This window comes from Gopherus evgoodei, chromosome 1, assembly GCF_007399415.2.
Source record: "Gopherus evgoodei ecotype Sinaloan lineage chromosome 1, rGopEvg1_v1.p, whole genome shotgun sequence".
NCBI classification, from domain to species: Eukaryota; Metazoa; Chordata; order Testudines; family Testudinidae; genus Gopherus; species Gopherus evgoodei.
The window spans coordinates 163,563,791-163,578,937 of record NC_044322.1 but is presented as its reverse complement, the minus strand read 5'-3'; the positions used below and the strand labels follow the sequence as shown (position 1 = coordinate 163,578,937).

General features: G+C 42.8%; 1 protein-coding gene across 1 annotated transcript in view; it reads right to left on the bottom strand.

Moving 5' to 3' along the window:
• Positions 1–4,632: 4,632 nt before the first annotated feature.
• Positions 4,633–15,147, bottom strand: part of KCNJ6 (potassium inwardly rectifying channel subfamily J member 6) — a 242,293-nt gene continuing 231,778 nt past the window's right edge. The window contains exon 3 of the mRNA XM_030577754.1: positions 4,633–7,951. Coding sequence (XP_030433614.1) covers positions 7,626–7,951 — 326 coding nt within the window. The 3' untranslated portion in view covers positions 4,633–7,625. The remainder of the gene's footprint in view (positions 7,952–15,147) is intronic.

Sequence of the window (15,147 nt, the reverse complement as noted above, 5' to 3'; positions counted from 1 at the left end):
CTATATTTGTCATGGATCTTTTGTATCTAGTAAGAGCCACTTCACCTCTTAACAGAAAATTTGTTTTTTCATTTTTTAATTTTTTAATCCAAAACTTTGTGTTGATGAAATGAGCTGGGTTGACAGCTCGAGAGACTGAAGTCTTTCATTTATCGCCAGAAAAGGTACAGCACAAGCAACAGGAGTACAGGTTCCCTCCCCTGCATCCTGATTCAGAAAGACCATCTCTAAGGGCATGTCTACACTACAGCGGGGATCGATACTCTGAGTTCGATCCACCGGCTGTCAATTTAACAGGTCTAGTAAAGACCTACCAAATCGACTGCAGATTGCTCTCCAGTCGACCCCTGTACTCTACCCCTGACAAGAGGAGTAAGGTAAGTCAATGGGAGATTTTTCTCCTCTTGATCCCTCACAGTGTAGACCCTGCAGTAACTCAACCTAAGGTATGTTGACTCCAGCTACGTTATTCATGTTGCTGGAGTTATGTAGCATAGGTTGACTTACTGCGGTAGTGTAGACATAGCCGAAGAGGGAAAGCATAGCTCAACTTCCATGCTCATTCGATCGTTGGCCTCTTTAACAAGTGTGCAAAGAAGGGTGCATAGGCTTTCCATCAGCAAAGCAGTTATGCATCTGGTTAACTGTAAGCATGGGACTTTAAGCACATGGTTGAAGTTAATCACATGCTTAAGTGGTTTGCTGAATGGAGGCATTAATGCTGGTGGCGTTTCATTGATGTGGATGTGTCATAAACAGATAGCTAAGGGTTAATGCCTTTCCTGAGACCACCAGGTTCTGGATTTTAAAAAGTAGGAGCAAACAGAAGTGCCAAGATCCTTACTTTGGTACCCAACTAAGTGGCCTGATTTTTCAAAAGGGTTGAGCACCCAGCGGTTCCCACTGAAATCATTGGGAGTTGTTGGATCTTCAGCACTTCTCAAAATTAGGCAGGTGCCTAACTGTGGATTTAGGATCTTAACATTTGGCTCTAATTCTGAAAATTTTCACATGAGCCTGAAATGTTGCGGGCAGATGGTAACAATTTTCATTATGGCCTGAGCCAGATTCATTCTAATTACTTAAGGGTAAAATATTTGTATTTCCCTGACCCAACCAGTCCCTTCTGATTCAAAATTTCAGGTGAGATACTAGTGGTTTTTACTTTGACATTAGTTTACCTTGGAATCAAATTTGATTGTAGTCATATTCTTAGAGAGATCACTTATCATTCAACAGAACTATGTATAAGTATAAAATGTAAGTTTTGATAATGTATAAGTTTTTTCCCACCTACGAGCTTTATGTACTGTACATGTCAAATGCATCAATCCTTTCATTACTGGTGGTGCTTGGAAAATGGCAATCCCAATCCCTGCATCACAAGTCATTTAACATAGATTTGTCAGTGAGGACCTCAGGCCCTCATGTTTCAGCAGATCCTTGCTACAGCGGGAGGCAAGGGATGTGGAAGTGAGGACACTTGCCTCAATACCATGCACCCTTGTTTTCCCAGGCCCTGTGGAAGTCCAGATTAGTGCCATTTCGACAGGCTGGAATGAGTGGGGAAGAGGTGGATGAGACCAGAAACTCCCCATCAATTTCTCCTATTCAAATCTGCAAATGATGCCACCACAAATAACCTCAAACAGAGGCCACAGTCACTTGAGAGGCTTCCTTTTTATGGCGTGGGAACACAGCTGAGGTGGATTTCAAAAGAGACTAGGGGAAGAGAGATACCCTTTTCCTCCAACAGATCCTACGAGAGCTGCAGGTTTGGGGCTGGAAATCACTGGCTTCTTCAGTGGGAAGCGAGGGAAGGAGCTGGCAATTGTGCCCATCTGACAGAATTCAAAGCAGATTACACAAGCTGAAACTCTGAATTTTGACTCTGCTGTGTGGGTTATTCTCACATGAGGGGGGAATAGGCCAGAAGTGTGATGTGTATTTGTCAATTTGCTTAAAATAGAAAACTAATTTCACACCTGTGAGATTAAATACATACTTTGCCTGGTTTTAGAACACAGTTTGTCTTTTGCTATGATAACAGTGTTACATCTACATGCTACTACATGCCATCTGGGGAATCAACATACTGTAAATCTCTGAGAGAATCATCATAGAAGTGTAGGACTGGAAGGGATGTTGAGAGGTCATCTAGTCCAGTCCCCTGCATTCAAGGCAGGGCTAAGTATTATCTAGACCATCCCTGACAGGCGTTTGTCCAACCTGCTCTTAAAAATCCCCAATGATGGAGATTCCACAACCTCCCTAGGCAATTTATTCCAGTGCTTAACCACCCTGACAGGAAGTTTTTCCTAATGTCCAACCTAACCCTTCCTTGCTGCAATTTAAGCCCATTGCTTCTTGTCCAATCCGCAGAAGTTAAGAACAACAATTTTTCTCCCTCCTCCTTGTAACAACCTTTTATGTACTTGAAAACTCATCATGTCCCCTCTGTCTTCTCTTTTCCAGATTAAACAAATCCAGTTTTCTCAGTCTTCCCTCAAAGGTCATGTTTTCTAGACCTTTTAATAATTTTTGTTGCTTTTCTTCAGACTTTCTCCGATTTGTCCACATCTTTCCTGAAATGTGGCACCCAGAACTGGACACAATACTCCAGTTGAGGCCTAATCAGCGCTGAGTAGAGCGGAAGAATAACTTCTTGTGTCTTGCTCACAACACTTCTGCTAATGGTGAAGCAGGACTCAGTTACGCTATAGTCACCCATACAAGTGATTCTGGAAATCCAGTGGAGTTTGAAGTGGGGGGTGAGAGAGAGGGAAGATGGATATATTGTTAGTGTCTACATTTTTAACGTTTAGTTTAAATTTTTGTTCAGGGGCATGAAACATTATCCTTTAAACTAAACAAGATTGATCCTTAGGCTTTCTCACTAAGAATAATTTAGCTCACAAAATTGAAATCTGTGTCAAACAATTCCCCCAACTGTCATTAATGTCTTTCCCTTTGGAGTCCCAAAAAAATGGGTGTCCCCACATCCTGACTCACTTCGCCTGCCTAGTGATCCAGCCGGGGTGTGGGATTGAAGCACGGGGAGCAGGTGAGTGGGCAGAACAGGGCAAGCCCCCATTCGCTGACTCCGCTCCCCAGCTGGAATGCTGGGCGGAATGGGGCAAGTCCCCAACCCCACTCCCCAGCAGGAGTGCCAAGCATGTGGAATGGGGCAGGTGTCTGTGCCCTGACCCCTTTTCCCTGGCAGGAGCACTGTGAGAGGAGGGGGGGACTGCAGGGGGAAGAGGTGGGGAGGGACTCCCAGGGGCCCCACAAAACCCTAATCCGCCCCTGCTCATAGTGAGAGTCCATCTGTATTTCTTTTGTTGTATATGATTTGCATCATGTTATCACAATGATGTCACATAGTATCAGAATTTCAGAAAGCAAACCATCTTCAAAACTGCCTGAAAGCAAAGATGTACTGAGAACAGAAAATACTGAAATACATTTTTCCATTGTATCTTATTTAGAAGTCCCCACTAGATACAAAATAAAGGTTGTTACATCTCAGCCTCTTGAATACAGCAAGGATATTTGGAGCAAGTCTGAATTAAGACTCTAAGATTTAGTGCCACCTCCTGCTTCTGCCTTTCCGGTATTATTAAAAGAAAATGGTATACTTTCTCCTAGTGGGAAATAGAAAAGGTGACTAAAATCATTGCCATGTGATCAGAAAGTCACTTTATACATACAGAAATTTCTTTTTAAAGTTATAAATAGGGTTTCCACTTTCAAATTTAAATACCACTCAGCAAAAATTTCAGACTAATTTTGATGAATCATACATGAAAAATACCCCAAATCATAAATTTGTGCATTGTTGAAAATTGTTTGTAGAGGGAATCTGTGATCCTTGCAGATTTACCGTTCCCACTGTGCCTTTGAACTTGCAAACTCTTACACCTGTATGTAACTTTGCTCACATAAATTGACTTCAGTGGGATTGCTCATGTGCATAACCTTACTCACATGTTTAAGTATCTGCAGGATCAGGGCCTAGAAGTTCAACTCCGAGAGTGGCCAGCTTTGATGTAATTTAAGGAATACCATTTTTATTCCTAAAATAATAAACCAGAACTTGCCTTAAAATAAACATGGAGGGCCAGGTCCTCAGGTGGTATAAATTCATGTAGCTCCATTAAAGTCAGTACATCCATGCCAATTTACACTAGCTGATGATCAGACCCAGAAAATGTGGGTGGGGAAAAATGAACATGAACCAGAAACCCCTGCTATACAGTAAAAAGACTGAGAGTTGCACTATAGTCATCTGGAAGGGGTCTATATAAAGAAACTGCTCTAGTTGACCTAAGCTAGAGTACTCTACCATACTCTAGCTACCTAAGTAGGCAGAATCCAGCAGTATGAAAACGCAGAGAGATTGCATATATCTTTTGAATATTGTCACTCGCTGATCAATTTCACAATAGATTTTAAGAAAAAGATACCTCAGTATATCAGTGAAATATTTATGCTCCTTAAATTTGATTTGCCAACAATATTACTGGGTATTGACATTTCCAAATATATTGTTTTAATAAGAGCACGAGTCAAAATTATCAGGTAAGTGTATATACTGTAGTAATGAAAAACACCACTCAGTACAGTCAGCTTTGAAAATCCATTGTTAATTAACAGCATTCAATTCTTAATTGTTTTTAACAGTTCAGTTGAAATTGTTGACACAAAATACATTGTTAAATGGCTTAATCAATCATTGTAGAAAAATAGAGGTGTTTGATAGGGACATTCTAGTACAAAGTTTCTGTGAAGCTTCCCAGTTGAAAGCCTTGGAGACTTTTTTCATTTTTAAGCTTACGTTACAAAAATGAGATTTTTTGTAAACTTTACATTTCATACCACATGAATAGCAAAGATCATGAGAGACAGAGACAGACCTTCAAGCTTTAAGTGCCCTAGTCACAAAAATATAACTTACCCATGCACATGCCCCCACTAACATAAAGTCTATTATTTTTGTACTAAAGGGCACAAAAAGGTTTAAAAGCCGCTGTTTTATTGAACACAACAAACTCTTCTTAAACTGCAGTGGTGGATTATAGAAGGGCCCAGTAAATTACAAGAGCAAAAAGCAGATTCATCCTAAGAGGAGTTCTTTGCTTTAAACTCATGTACTCTGCTCTAGGACTACAGGCTGACACAGACAGGCTGAGCCCCCCACTGCAGGCTGTGCTTCATTACTTTTAGCAAGTACCTTTGCTAGGGGGTTCTCCCTTATCAGACTACCTCTGATATGCGACTACGGTTCCTCAATGAAATTTCAGAGTGACTCTTCCCTTAAAACACCTTAAGAAGCATGCATACACTCTGCTCTACTGTGTGCATTCCTTGGCTCTCAAGAGCAGCCTTAAAGACAGGGTGTGCTGTATAAACCATAGTACTGAGCAGGTTTTGACACTGTGTCAGTAAACAAAGGATACCATTGTATTTTAAAAGTGTCTGTAGCAAAACCAGTTTTATTTTGCCAAACTAAATGAAAATAAGCAACAATCTGTAACTGCCTGATGAAATCAGTCATCCTGGTGGAGGGGATGAAAACACATCTTTTGAACAATTGCTTAAATTGTGGAATTGTATGAGTAGCTTCTTTGTGAAAACATGTTAGGGAAAATTTTCAGAAATAAAGCAGACACGAGGCTTAGCTGTTTAGATTGGCATGATCCAGGTGTGCAAAACCTCCGCCTGTAGGCAATCATAGCTGTAGGAGCCAAATCAACTCTTAACCACTCAATGAAAATAAAGGATGGGCAATTGTGTTGCAGTAAAAACAGTGTATAGATGTGAAATTAATGTGAAGGGTATATCACAGTGCAAAATTTCTACATGCCCACTAGGTTTCTCCTGAGGTTTTTTCTTCTATTTGAATTTAAAAGCTTCTGTACAAACAAAACCCAAAGTAACTTTAAATTCTTTTCAGTGTATTTTTCCTTTCCAGACTAGGCAGATACAAAAAGAAAATTAAGGCTGAGGGAAATGGTACTCTATATGGGCCAGAGCCAAAGCCCACTGAAGTCAATGGGAGTCTTTTATTTGAATTAATACTATTTTATGCACACAGGGCCTGATGCAACAATCCTTGCATTGAGTAATACCATACACTGTGAGTCACCCCACACTGAGTGTATTTGAGAAGTTAGGTACTACTCTATGGGCCAGATGCTCAGCTAGTGTAAATTAGGCAAATCATCATAGTTCTCTTGCATCAACTCAAAATTATTTAAATCAGCTGAGGTTTTGGCCCAATATGAGTAAGGGTGGGAGGGTCCACTCATCTGAATAGAGATATCAGGAGTGGGCTTTTATATGAGAAACCCTGATGAAAATTACCTAGGGCCATAAAGCCTTTTGGGAATTTTCAGGACCAACAAAGTGCTAATGATGTTAACGAATGAATCTCATTGACTACAACTTCAGATTAAATTCAATTATTTCTTCCCAGACCGAGTAGTTAAAAGTGTTCTCTACTTACCTAGGAATAACATTCAGAATTTTTAATGGCTTATACTGTTTATATAGAAAACTACATAATTTTAATCCAATGGTTTAGGGAAAAAAGAATAGCTTCCCACAGTAGTGCACTTACAGGGTCCTAGCCCAACATGAACATGCTTTTTATATTAACAGTATACTGGAGATTCTTGTGTTTTCCAAGAATCTGCCACAGTCTAATTCAGGCTGAACTGCCAAAAATAGCCAGGACTGGTTTACCTTATAATTACAAAAGATAGAATAATTTTTGTAAACAGTTTCACAGTATATCAGTAATGTTTCAATTTCTTCCCCCTGCCCTCCCCCCAGACTTATGGCTTTTTAGAATCAGTAAAATGATTTGTTAGGGAGACAGTGAGGTCTTCTAAATAGCTGCCAGTCTGGTACACTGAAGAAAATGTTGTGCACTAAAAGGGCCAGATATATAGGGGAGAAACTAATATACTCCTAATATTAAAACAGAAATGCCTATTCAGTTTTTTGCATCCCAATATTTCTAGAATTATGTATCTAAACCTACATTAATTACACATCTATGTACATTATTTAGAAGTTATTTACTACAGTACTTTTGTACATGCTGGGTTTATTACTAAATGTAAAGAGAGAGTAATTACATAAGGCATATATACAGTATCCTGTTGAACTGCAGCTCTTTCTGCTCACCTTAGTCTTAAAGCTGCAATGCCCATTTTCATTGGAGGCATCACATCCTGTTTATGAAACTGTCTTGAAATATATAAAAATTAGAGCCAAGGCCCACAGTATTAACAAACACTAATCACAGTCTTTCCTTTTATTATCCCAGATACTGAGTTTTGCCCTCCCCCTTTTTTTTTTGGTTCCTTTTTAAACACACCTGTGGTCATAAACTATCCAGAGGAAATATGCAATTATTGGAAGGGCAGTGATCAGAGATTTCATTGTATATAAGGGATATTGCAGCTTTAACTCATGTCTTTGCTTATTTTATGAATCTGTTGATTTGTTTGGGCAGGTAGACATTTCAAACTTTAAATATTTCTTTTCTTGTCATCATCATAAAAAAGGGAAGGATCAAAAAGAAAAAAGAGGTTGTGTGGTGAACCTCTGCTGGTTCAAACTTTGGATTCATTCTCTAAGTTTGCCACGTCACCATTCCTTTCGGTTTGGTCTTCGTGGTTCTTTCCCCTCTCTTCAGTTTCCAGGTCAGCATGCTGGTTTAGTTTGCTGGACACAGACCAAGTCAGGGGCAATTCTGCTCTGCTGGCCATCTCTGCCAGTTCTTTGGCACTGTAAGACGGTGTGTTGGTCTCATATGTTTCATGAAAGCTGTTGTAGTCAACTTCATAAAATCCATCCTCCAGTGTGAGGACAGGTGTAAAACGATGACCCCACAGGATCTCACTGGTTACGTAAGAACTTCGCGCTTGGCATGTCATTCCTGTAAAGAGAGAGGAAAAAAAATTGTAATATGGACTGAGTGCCCCAGAATGATTCTTCTTGTTGTAGTTTTACATAGCCTCTTGGCTGTACTTAGCACTGCATGATAGGAGCGATATGACAGACATGTCACAAGTTCAATGCCCCTCAACAATTAAAACTAAGCAAAAATTCACTATGTGTCATTTGCCAAACTTTACCTTTATTTTTTGTGGGTATGGTCCACAGAATTCCCACATTTATTTTTCAGTTGGACGCAGGGGCAGCTCTAGGCACCAACAAAGCAAGCACCTGCTTGGGGCAGCCCATTTGCAGGTGCGGAATGGGAGCTGAGAACCAACAGGGGGCTCTGGGAGCTGTAGTTCCTTGGTTAGCTTCCTGCCTATAGAGCCAGCCCTGGAGCAAGGAAAGAACTACATTTCCCAACATTCCCTTGGCCACTACCAACTGGAAAAGAAGGAGGGGGACCTCATGCGGCAGCGTGGTGTGAGTGCTGTGAATGGTAGGGAGACCATATTTTAACATTCAAAAAACAGGACACTCCATCCTGCCACCATCTGCTCCCTCCGACTGCCCCCCACAGAAACCCCAACCCATCCAACTCCCCCCCGCTCCTTGTCCCCTGATTGCCCCGTCCAGGGACCTCTACCCCTAACTGCCCCGCAGGACCCCACCCCCATCCAAGCCTCCCTTCTTCTTGTCCCCAACTGCCCCCTCCTGAGACCCCCCCCAACTTCCCTCCCAGGACCCCACCCCCTACCTGTCCCCTGACAAACCCCTGGGACTCCCATGCCTATCCCACTGCTGCCTGTCCCCTGACTGCCCCCCTGAACCTCTGACCTATCTAACCCCCCCTTCTCCCTGCCCCTGACTGCCCCCCTGAACCTCTGACCTATCTAACCCCCCCTTCTCCCTGCCCCTGACTGCCCCCCTGAACCTCTGACCTATCTAACCCCCCCTTCTCCCTGCCGCTAACTGCCCCCCAAACCTCTGCCCCATCCAACCCCTCTGCTCCCTGTCCCTTGACTGGCCCCCCCCGGAACTCCCTACCCCTTCTCCAACCCTCCAGCCCCCTTACCGTGCCACTCAGACCAGCCAGACATGCTGCCGCATACATGCTACCGTGCTCCACCGCGAAGCCCACAGTCGCCCCACACACACACACCTAGCACCTGCCTTCCAGATTTGAACACCTCAAAATTCAGGAGTGCTCAAGCTCAGTTTGAGCAGCTGCTACTTCATTTCTACCAAAATCAAATATACTGATCCGCTGTAACTTGCTGTAGAAAAAGTAGGATAAAATTGAGCAAGAAATGCTTCCCAATGGTTATTAGGACTGGAATTGCTATTTTTGACACCCATTGCCTTGTTTGTTTGTTTGTTTGTTTAAAAGGAAGACAGTGATATTGCATTGGCAAATTCCCCGTAGAAAGAAAGAGTGGAACAAAAGAATAATAAAGGCACCTCAACTTTTCCTAATTTATGGAGGACAGTCTTATAATATGCATCCAGATATCATCTAATCACACAAGCTGATAATTGTTCCCCTTTACTGCAGCTCTGTAACCATATGGGAACCAGTCCTGTCAGTGTTTTGTGCACATCCAAAATTCCTGCTGAATGACCCGCCCTGGGAGTGAGTTACCAGTGACCCAGGGCTGCGGCGAAAGGAGAGTGTAGATGGGCGGGGGAGCCCACGGCTGGGGCGGCAGGATGTGTGTGTGTGTGGGCACTGGTAGGGGGGAAGGGGGGAACCCAGGGCTGGAGTGGCAGCGGGGTGGGGGAGGGCACTGGTGGGGGGGAAAGGAGGGAAGCCTAGCGCTGGGGCGGCAGGGTGTGTGTGTGTGTGTGGAGAGCCCAGGGCTGGGGCAGCAGGGGTGTGTAGGAGGGAGCCCAGGACTGGGACGGGAGGCAGCCAAAATTTTTTTTGCTTGGGGGAGCAAAAAACCTAGAGCTGGCCCTGGCTGGACATAGTCTTGAATTGCATCAGCAAATAATTCTCAGTTTGCTGAGACTAGTAATCGTATTTCTTTTGTTCCCTGATGGAGGACTTTTGTAACTAACTCTGCCTAGATTAGCTGAAGAACTAATATAAAAACCTTTACTCTGGTTGAGCTGCCCACTGAGAGTCTGACCCAGGAACTGACTTTGTCTTGTCCAAAGGTTTGGGACACCCTTAAAGTTAAGTCACTCTGAACCTCAAACTGACAGTCTATTCCGAAATTGTAGCAAATCTCTCAAGCGTACATTGTGAAAATTTGTGGCATTGGATGAAAAAGACTGGGATAAACTTCTGCCTTAACTTTTCTTCACAAGACGGCTTCCACTGGGACTTTTGCCCTTTGGAATGCTGGAAGGGGCATCGACCCTGAGGAATCCTATGGATCTTGTTAAGGAAGCTTGGGGAAAGCCAAACCAAGTTCAAACTATAGTCCAGCATGTCCTCTAGATGAGGAAATGCCTGGCCACAGTGTAGAGATTTGCTCAGGAGAACCTACCTCAAATCAAACTGACCTGAGGAAGGCACTGTAATAAAGGATTAAGGGAAAGGAACATACTGGTTGTGGTAAGGGACAGGAAAAAGTGTAAGGAATGGGAGATTGAAGGTTACAAAAACATTTCCCCTCCTAAAGTGGGATAATGAGGTGATGATGTAGCAGTTTCCCTTAAATTATTTCCACATTGTTTGCACAGTTTTTGAATAACAATGATCAAACAACTAATATAATATAGCAAGAAAACATATAATAAATAGCAAGATCATGTAACTGAAGAACAAAAAGTGAAACTATTTAGGAGATAATCATAGGCAATAACAAAAAAAGAGAATGTTTAGTTTGGAGATAATAAAATGCAATCATTAGGATCTCGCATTGCAACTCTGCAGCTGCTCCTGCCAGTCAAATCACTTCAGGGAGTTTCAGGAAGTACATAAGCTAGTGGCTGGATATTTTGATTATTTCCAGGGATATATAAATTGCCTTAGATGAAATAATATTGCTCCTTCCCCATTTGAGCCTTCTCTCCAAGCTCAGTCAGTGTCATTGTTGAGTTCTGAAAACATTTAGTTGACCTTTGTACTTTATCATTACTTTTTATTTTCACTTATATTGGTTGCCAGTAAAAAGACATTTACTGACACTTGCCACCCTGGTACTTCTGCAGCATTCCACGTACTTAGAATTACAAGTAGTTGCAGCATCTCTGCTGCTGCAGAGTGGTAACTGTTGGTGAAGGCTTTCTCATCATGATTGCTGAACCTGTGGTATCCTTCCCATTTTGCCAGGAGCAGCAACAGAGGTGCCAAAATATCATGAGAGGTTGGTTTAACAATGTTTGCTACCCAACAACAAGAAGGGGGATCCTAGAAATCTTACAAGAGATTCTGTTCTAGAGAGATTTCTACTGCAATTTCAGTCTAAAGAGGGTCTACTACTTTTTGATAGTTTTGTGGTAAGCATCAAACCATTTGCTTATTTGAACTGAACGTCCAGGTATTTGAAGAATCACTGTCATTCATCCATTCAAACTTCATGAAGACTTCTCTTAATGAAGGGCAAAGTGTGGAGATATGTATTTTTAAATTTGTCTATTACCCAGGGAGTGAAACAGAAACCTCCCCTGTTTAGCCAAGTGAGGGGAAAAAAAGAAAGAGAGAATTTTTTTTGGTCATGGTGTGGGATGTTCTTATGAATGAAAATGAGGTGCTTCATCTAGGTTGCCTAGGACCTTCATAGAGAAGTGAAGACCTGAAAACCAGAGACGGGTGAATGAGCAGGGAAACTGATATTCTTTAGGGTTTATCTGCTACTTTTCACTCAATCTCTTGAGTTTCTGGACTGTGTTTCTGGTCCCTCAGAAGTATGAGCTCTTGGAGATTCTGGGTCAAATTTTGAAAGCAGGGTAAAAATTAATCCACAAAAATATCTGCAAACAAAAGAACCTGCTTAAATGAAAATGGCCAATTTTTATGAAAAAAAGAAATGGAGAAGTTATACACGCAGATACCCCTTTTATATATGCAAAATCTTGAGTTTTTTCAGGCAAACGTGCATTTTTGTGGTCTACACAACTTTGAATATGTGGCCTTGTAGTAGGGTGACCATATTTTCCAAAGGGAAAATGGGACACCACATGGGGCTGGTCCGAGACACTCACCCAAGCCCTGCCTCCCGCCCCCCACAAGGCTGTTGCTGGTTGCTCCAGCCCTGCCCCTGACCCCCAGGCTGTTTCTGGTCGCTTCAACACTGCCTTCCCTTCCTGTGCTGGGCTGGCATCACCACTCTCTCCCCCATGTTCCTCAGCACCACACCCCACTTTTTGACAACTGTCAAGAGCAAATGGGACAAATGCCCATTTTTACGCAAAAAAAAAAAAAAAAAAAAAAAAGAATGCTGCGACAGGTTTTAAAAAAGGGACTGTCTCAACCAAAATGGGACATATGACCACCCTACGCTGTACCATTTAATGTATCTAAACCGATCTCTATGGTAGTTGTGTGTTTAAACTATGATATTTGACTGTTTACTGACATTTGTTTCAAATCATGAGATAGCAAGTGAGGCAGCAAGATTATGCCACTACTACTTCTGCTTCACAACATTACCACCTTGGGCCCCAACCCTGCAATGAGCTCGGCACTGGCAGATCCCCAATGCCTACATAGAGCCTCATTGACTTCCATTAGGCTCTGAATGGGTAAAGCCTTGGTTTTTACACTGATAGCAGCACAAGTTTCAGCTGGAAATGCTGCTCTGCACTTTCCAACCCTAAACTGCTTTTAGTGTATGTGGCTACCAGGGTCTGCCCCAATGACAGCTGTGCTTTTCAGTGGTAGGTAATTCCTGTATATGGTTTGCAACACATTTAAGGGCCCTTTGGCATGAAGGGTGCAAGTTATTAATAGTAAAATGTGTGGTGACTAGCAGACTCTCTATTCGTGATAGGAAACAGAAACAAGAGGGGGAAAGCATGTGTACTTGGCTTCATCAGCTATGCAGATCAGATGAACCAGGCTGACTGTGATGAGTAATTCTGTTGTTCTGTTTACACATTGTGGAGTGACCGCTGAATTGGAAAGGTAACAAAGACCTAAAATAAGGAAATGAAATAAAATAAACAAATACAGTTGCATAACTGAAGAACCAAAATCTGCAGCTATCTACAGAAAACACTAGTGGGCAAAGATAGAGTTGAATGATTAAAGTGTTCTGCTCATAAAAGCATGTGGAACAAAAGTGGAGCTGATTGCGGGATGGCCATAGGAGGAGAGTTACTCTTGCGTTCCTTGGTATACAATGTAGTTAACTGATCTGGTCGATGATAATTTTCCAGGTGTCATCTTCTATCTCAGACCACTGCTTAATGAGCTACAGTATCATTCTCAGACTTTCTCTTGAATCCCCCCTTTCCCATGTTTTCATCTTAGGGCAAGTCTACACTACAGCGCTACATTAGCACAACTGCACCGGTGCCACTGCGCCACTGTAATGTGTCTGGTGAAGATGTGCTATGCCGACGGGAGAGAGTTCTCACATTGGAATGATTACTCCACCTCGGTGAGAAGTGCTGGTGTGGAAAGAGTGAAACTTGGGTGTGTGTGTGTGTATGTGTGTGCACATTTTCACCTTTGAGCAATGTAAGTTAGATCAACTTACGTGGTAGTGTAGACCTGCCTGTAGTTGTCCTGATGTGTCCACTCACATTAGGTGTCTACGGATATGGGTTCAAAGCATAGCAATCTTCTCATGTACAGCAAATGTCATTCTGGGATATATTAGCAGGAGTGTTGTAAGCAAGACACAAGAAATAATTTTTCCCCTCTACTCCTCACGGATAAAGCCTCAGCTGGAGTATTGTGTTCAGTTCTGTATGCCACATTTCAGGAAAGATATGGACAAATGGGAGAAAGTCCAGAGAAGAGCAACAAAAATAATGAAAGGTCTAGAAAACATGACCTATGAGGGAAAACTGAAAAAATTGAGTTTGTTTAGTTTGGAGAAGAGAAGACTGAGGGGGACATGATACCTATTTTCAAGTATATAAAAGGTTGTTACAAGGAGGGAGGTGAAAAGTTGTTTTCCTTAACCTCTGAGGATAGGAGAAGCAGCAATGGGCTTAAATTGCAGCAAGGGCAGTTTAGGTTGAACATTAGGAAAAACTTCCTAACTGTCAGGGTAGTTAAGCACTGGAACAAATTGCCTAGGGAGGTTGTAGAATGTTTGTCATCGGAGGTTTTTTCGAACAGGCTAGACAAACACCTATCAAGGATGGTCTAGTTATTATGTAGTCCTGCCTTGAGTGCAGAGGACTGGACTAGATGACCTCTCGAGGTCCCTTCCAATCCTACACTTCTATAATTCTGTGAGTCAAGCAGTTGCATCCGGATCTGAAGAACTGAAGGGAAGAAAAGCCTCCATCAGGAGTTGGAGACCATCTGTTTATTCTTGGTAGGAACTGGAACATAGGCAGTCTGGCCTAATGGGCAGAGAAGGTGTCAGGTCTAGTGGGCAGAACAGGCATACAGGTTGGAGAATGGAAGATGAAGTCAGAGCCAGAGTCAACTGCCAAATACTGGAACCAAGGGGTTGTCAGACTCAGGACCAGGAATCGATGCTGAGGACTGGAGTCAGGATTAAATACGAATGCCAGAGCCCAGGGTTGAGCCAGAATCAGAAGTCAGAGCTGGGGTCAGATACCAAGTGCCAGGGTCAAGGGCTGAGCCAAAGGTTTGGAGTCAGGATTGGTAGCCGATGGTCAGGAGCAAGATGAAAGAGCAGGAACCGGAGAGAGGCAAGGAGTTGGCGTGGAGAAGAAGCAAGGTACAAGCTAGGAGTGAGGAGCTGGAATCAGGAACAGGGCTGGATCAGGATTGCAGGAGGCAGCCAAGAGTATGGTTTGATGTGGCGGCGGCAGCAGCAGGAAGTCTGCGCAATTGCTCGGACAGTCCACCTGGGTAATTTCAATGCTGAAGTAGCAGGTATAAGCCAATCAGCTAACTGCAGGCCTTGGGTGCTCCAATAGAACTTCATGTGGGATCTGACTTTTCAGGTTTAGCGAGATGCTGCTTCACCTATCTCCCTGGTGGCAACGAGGGTGAATGAGAAATCCAGGTCCCCTACAGCCCCTGGCTCTACCCCGTACCCTCAATCTGTACAGTTCTTCCCCTTCTCTAGTGCTCTGTCCACATCTGGATTT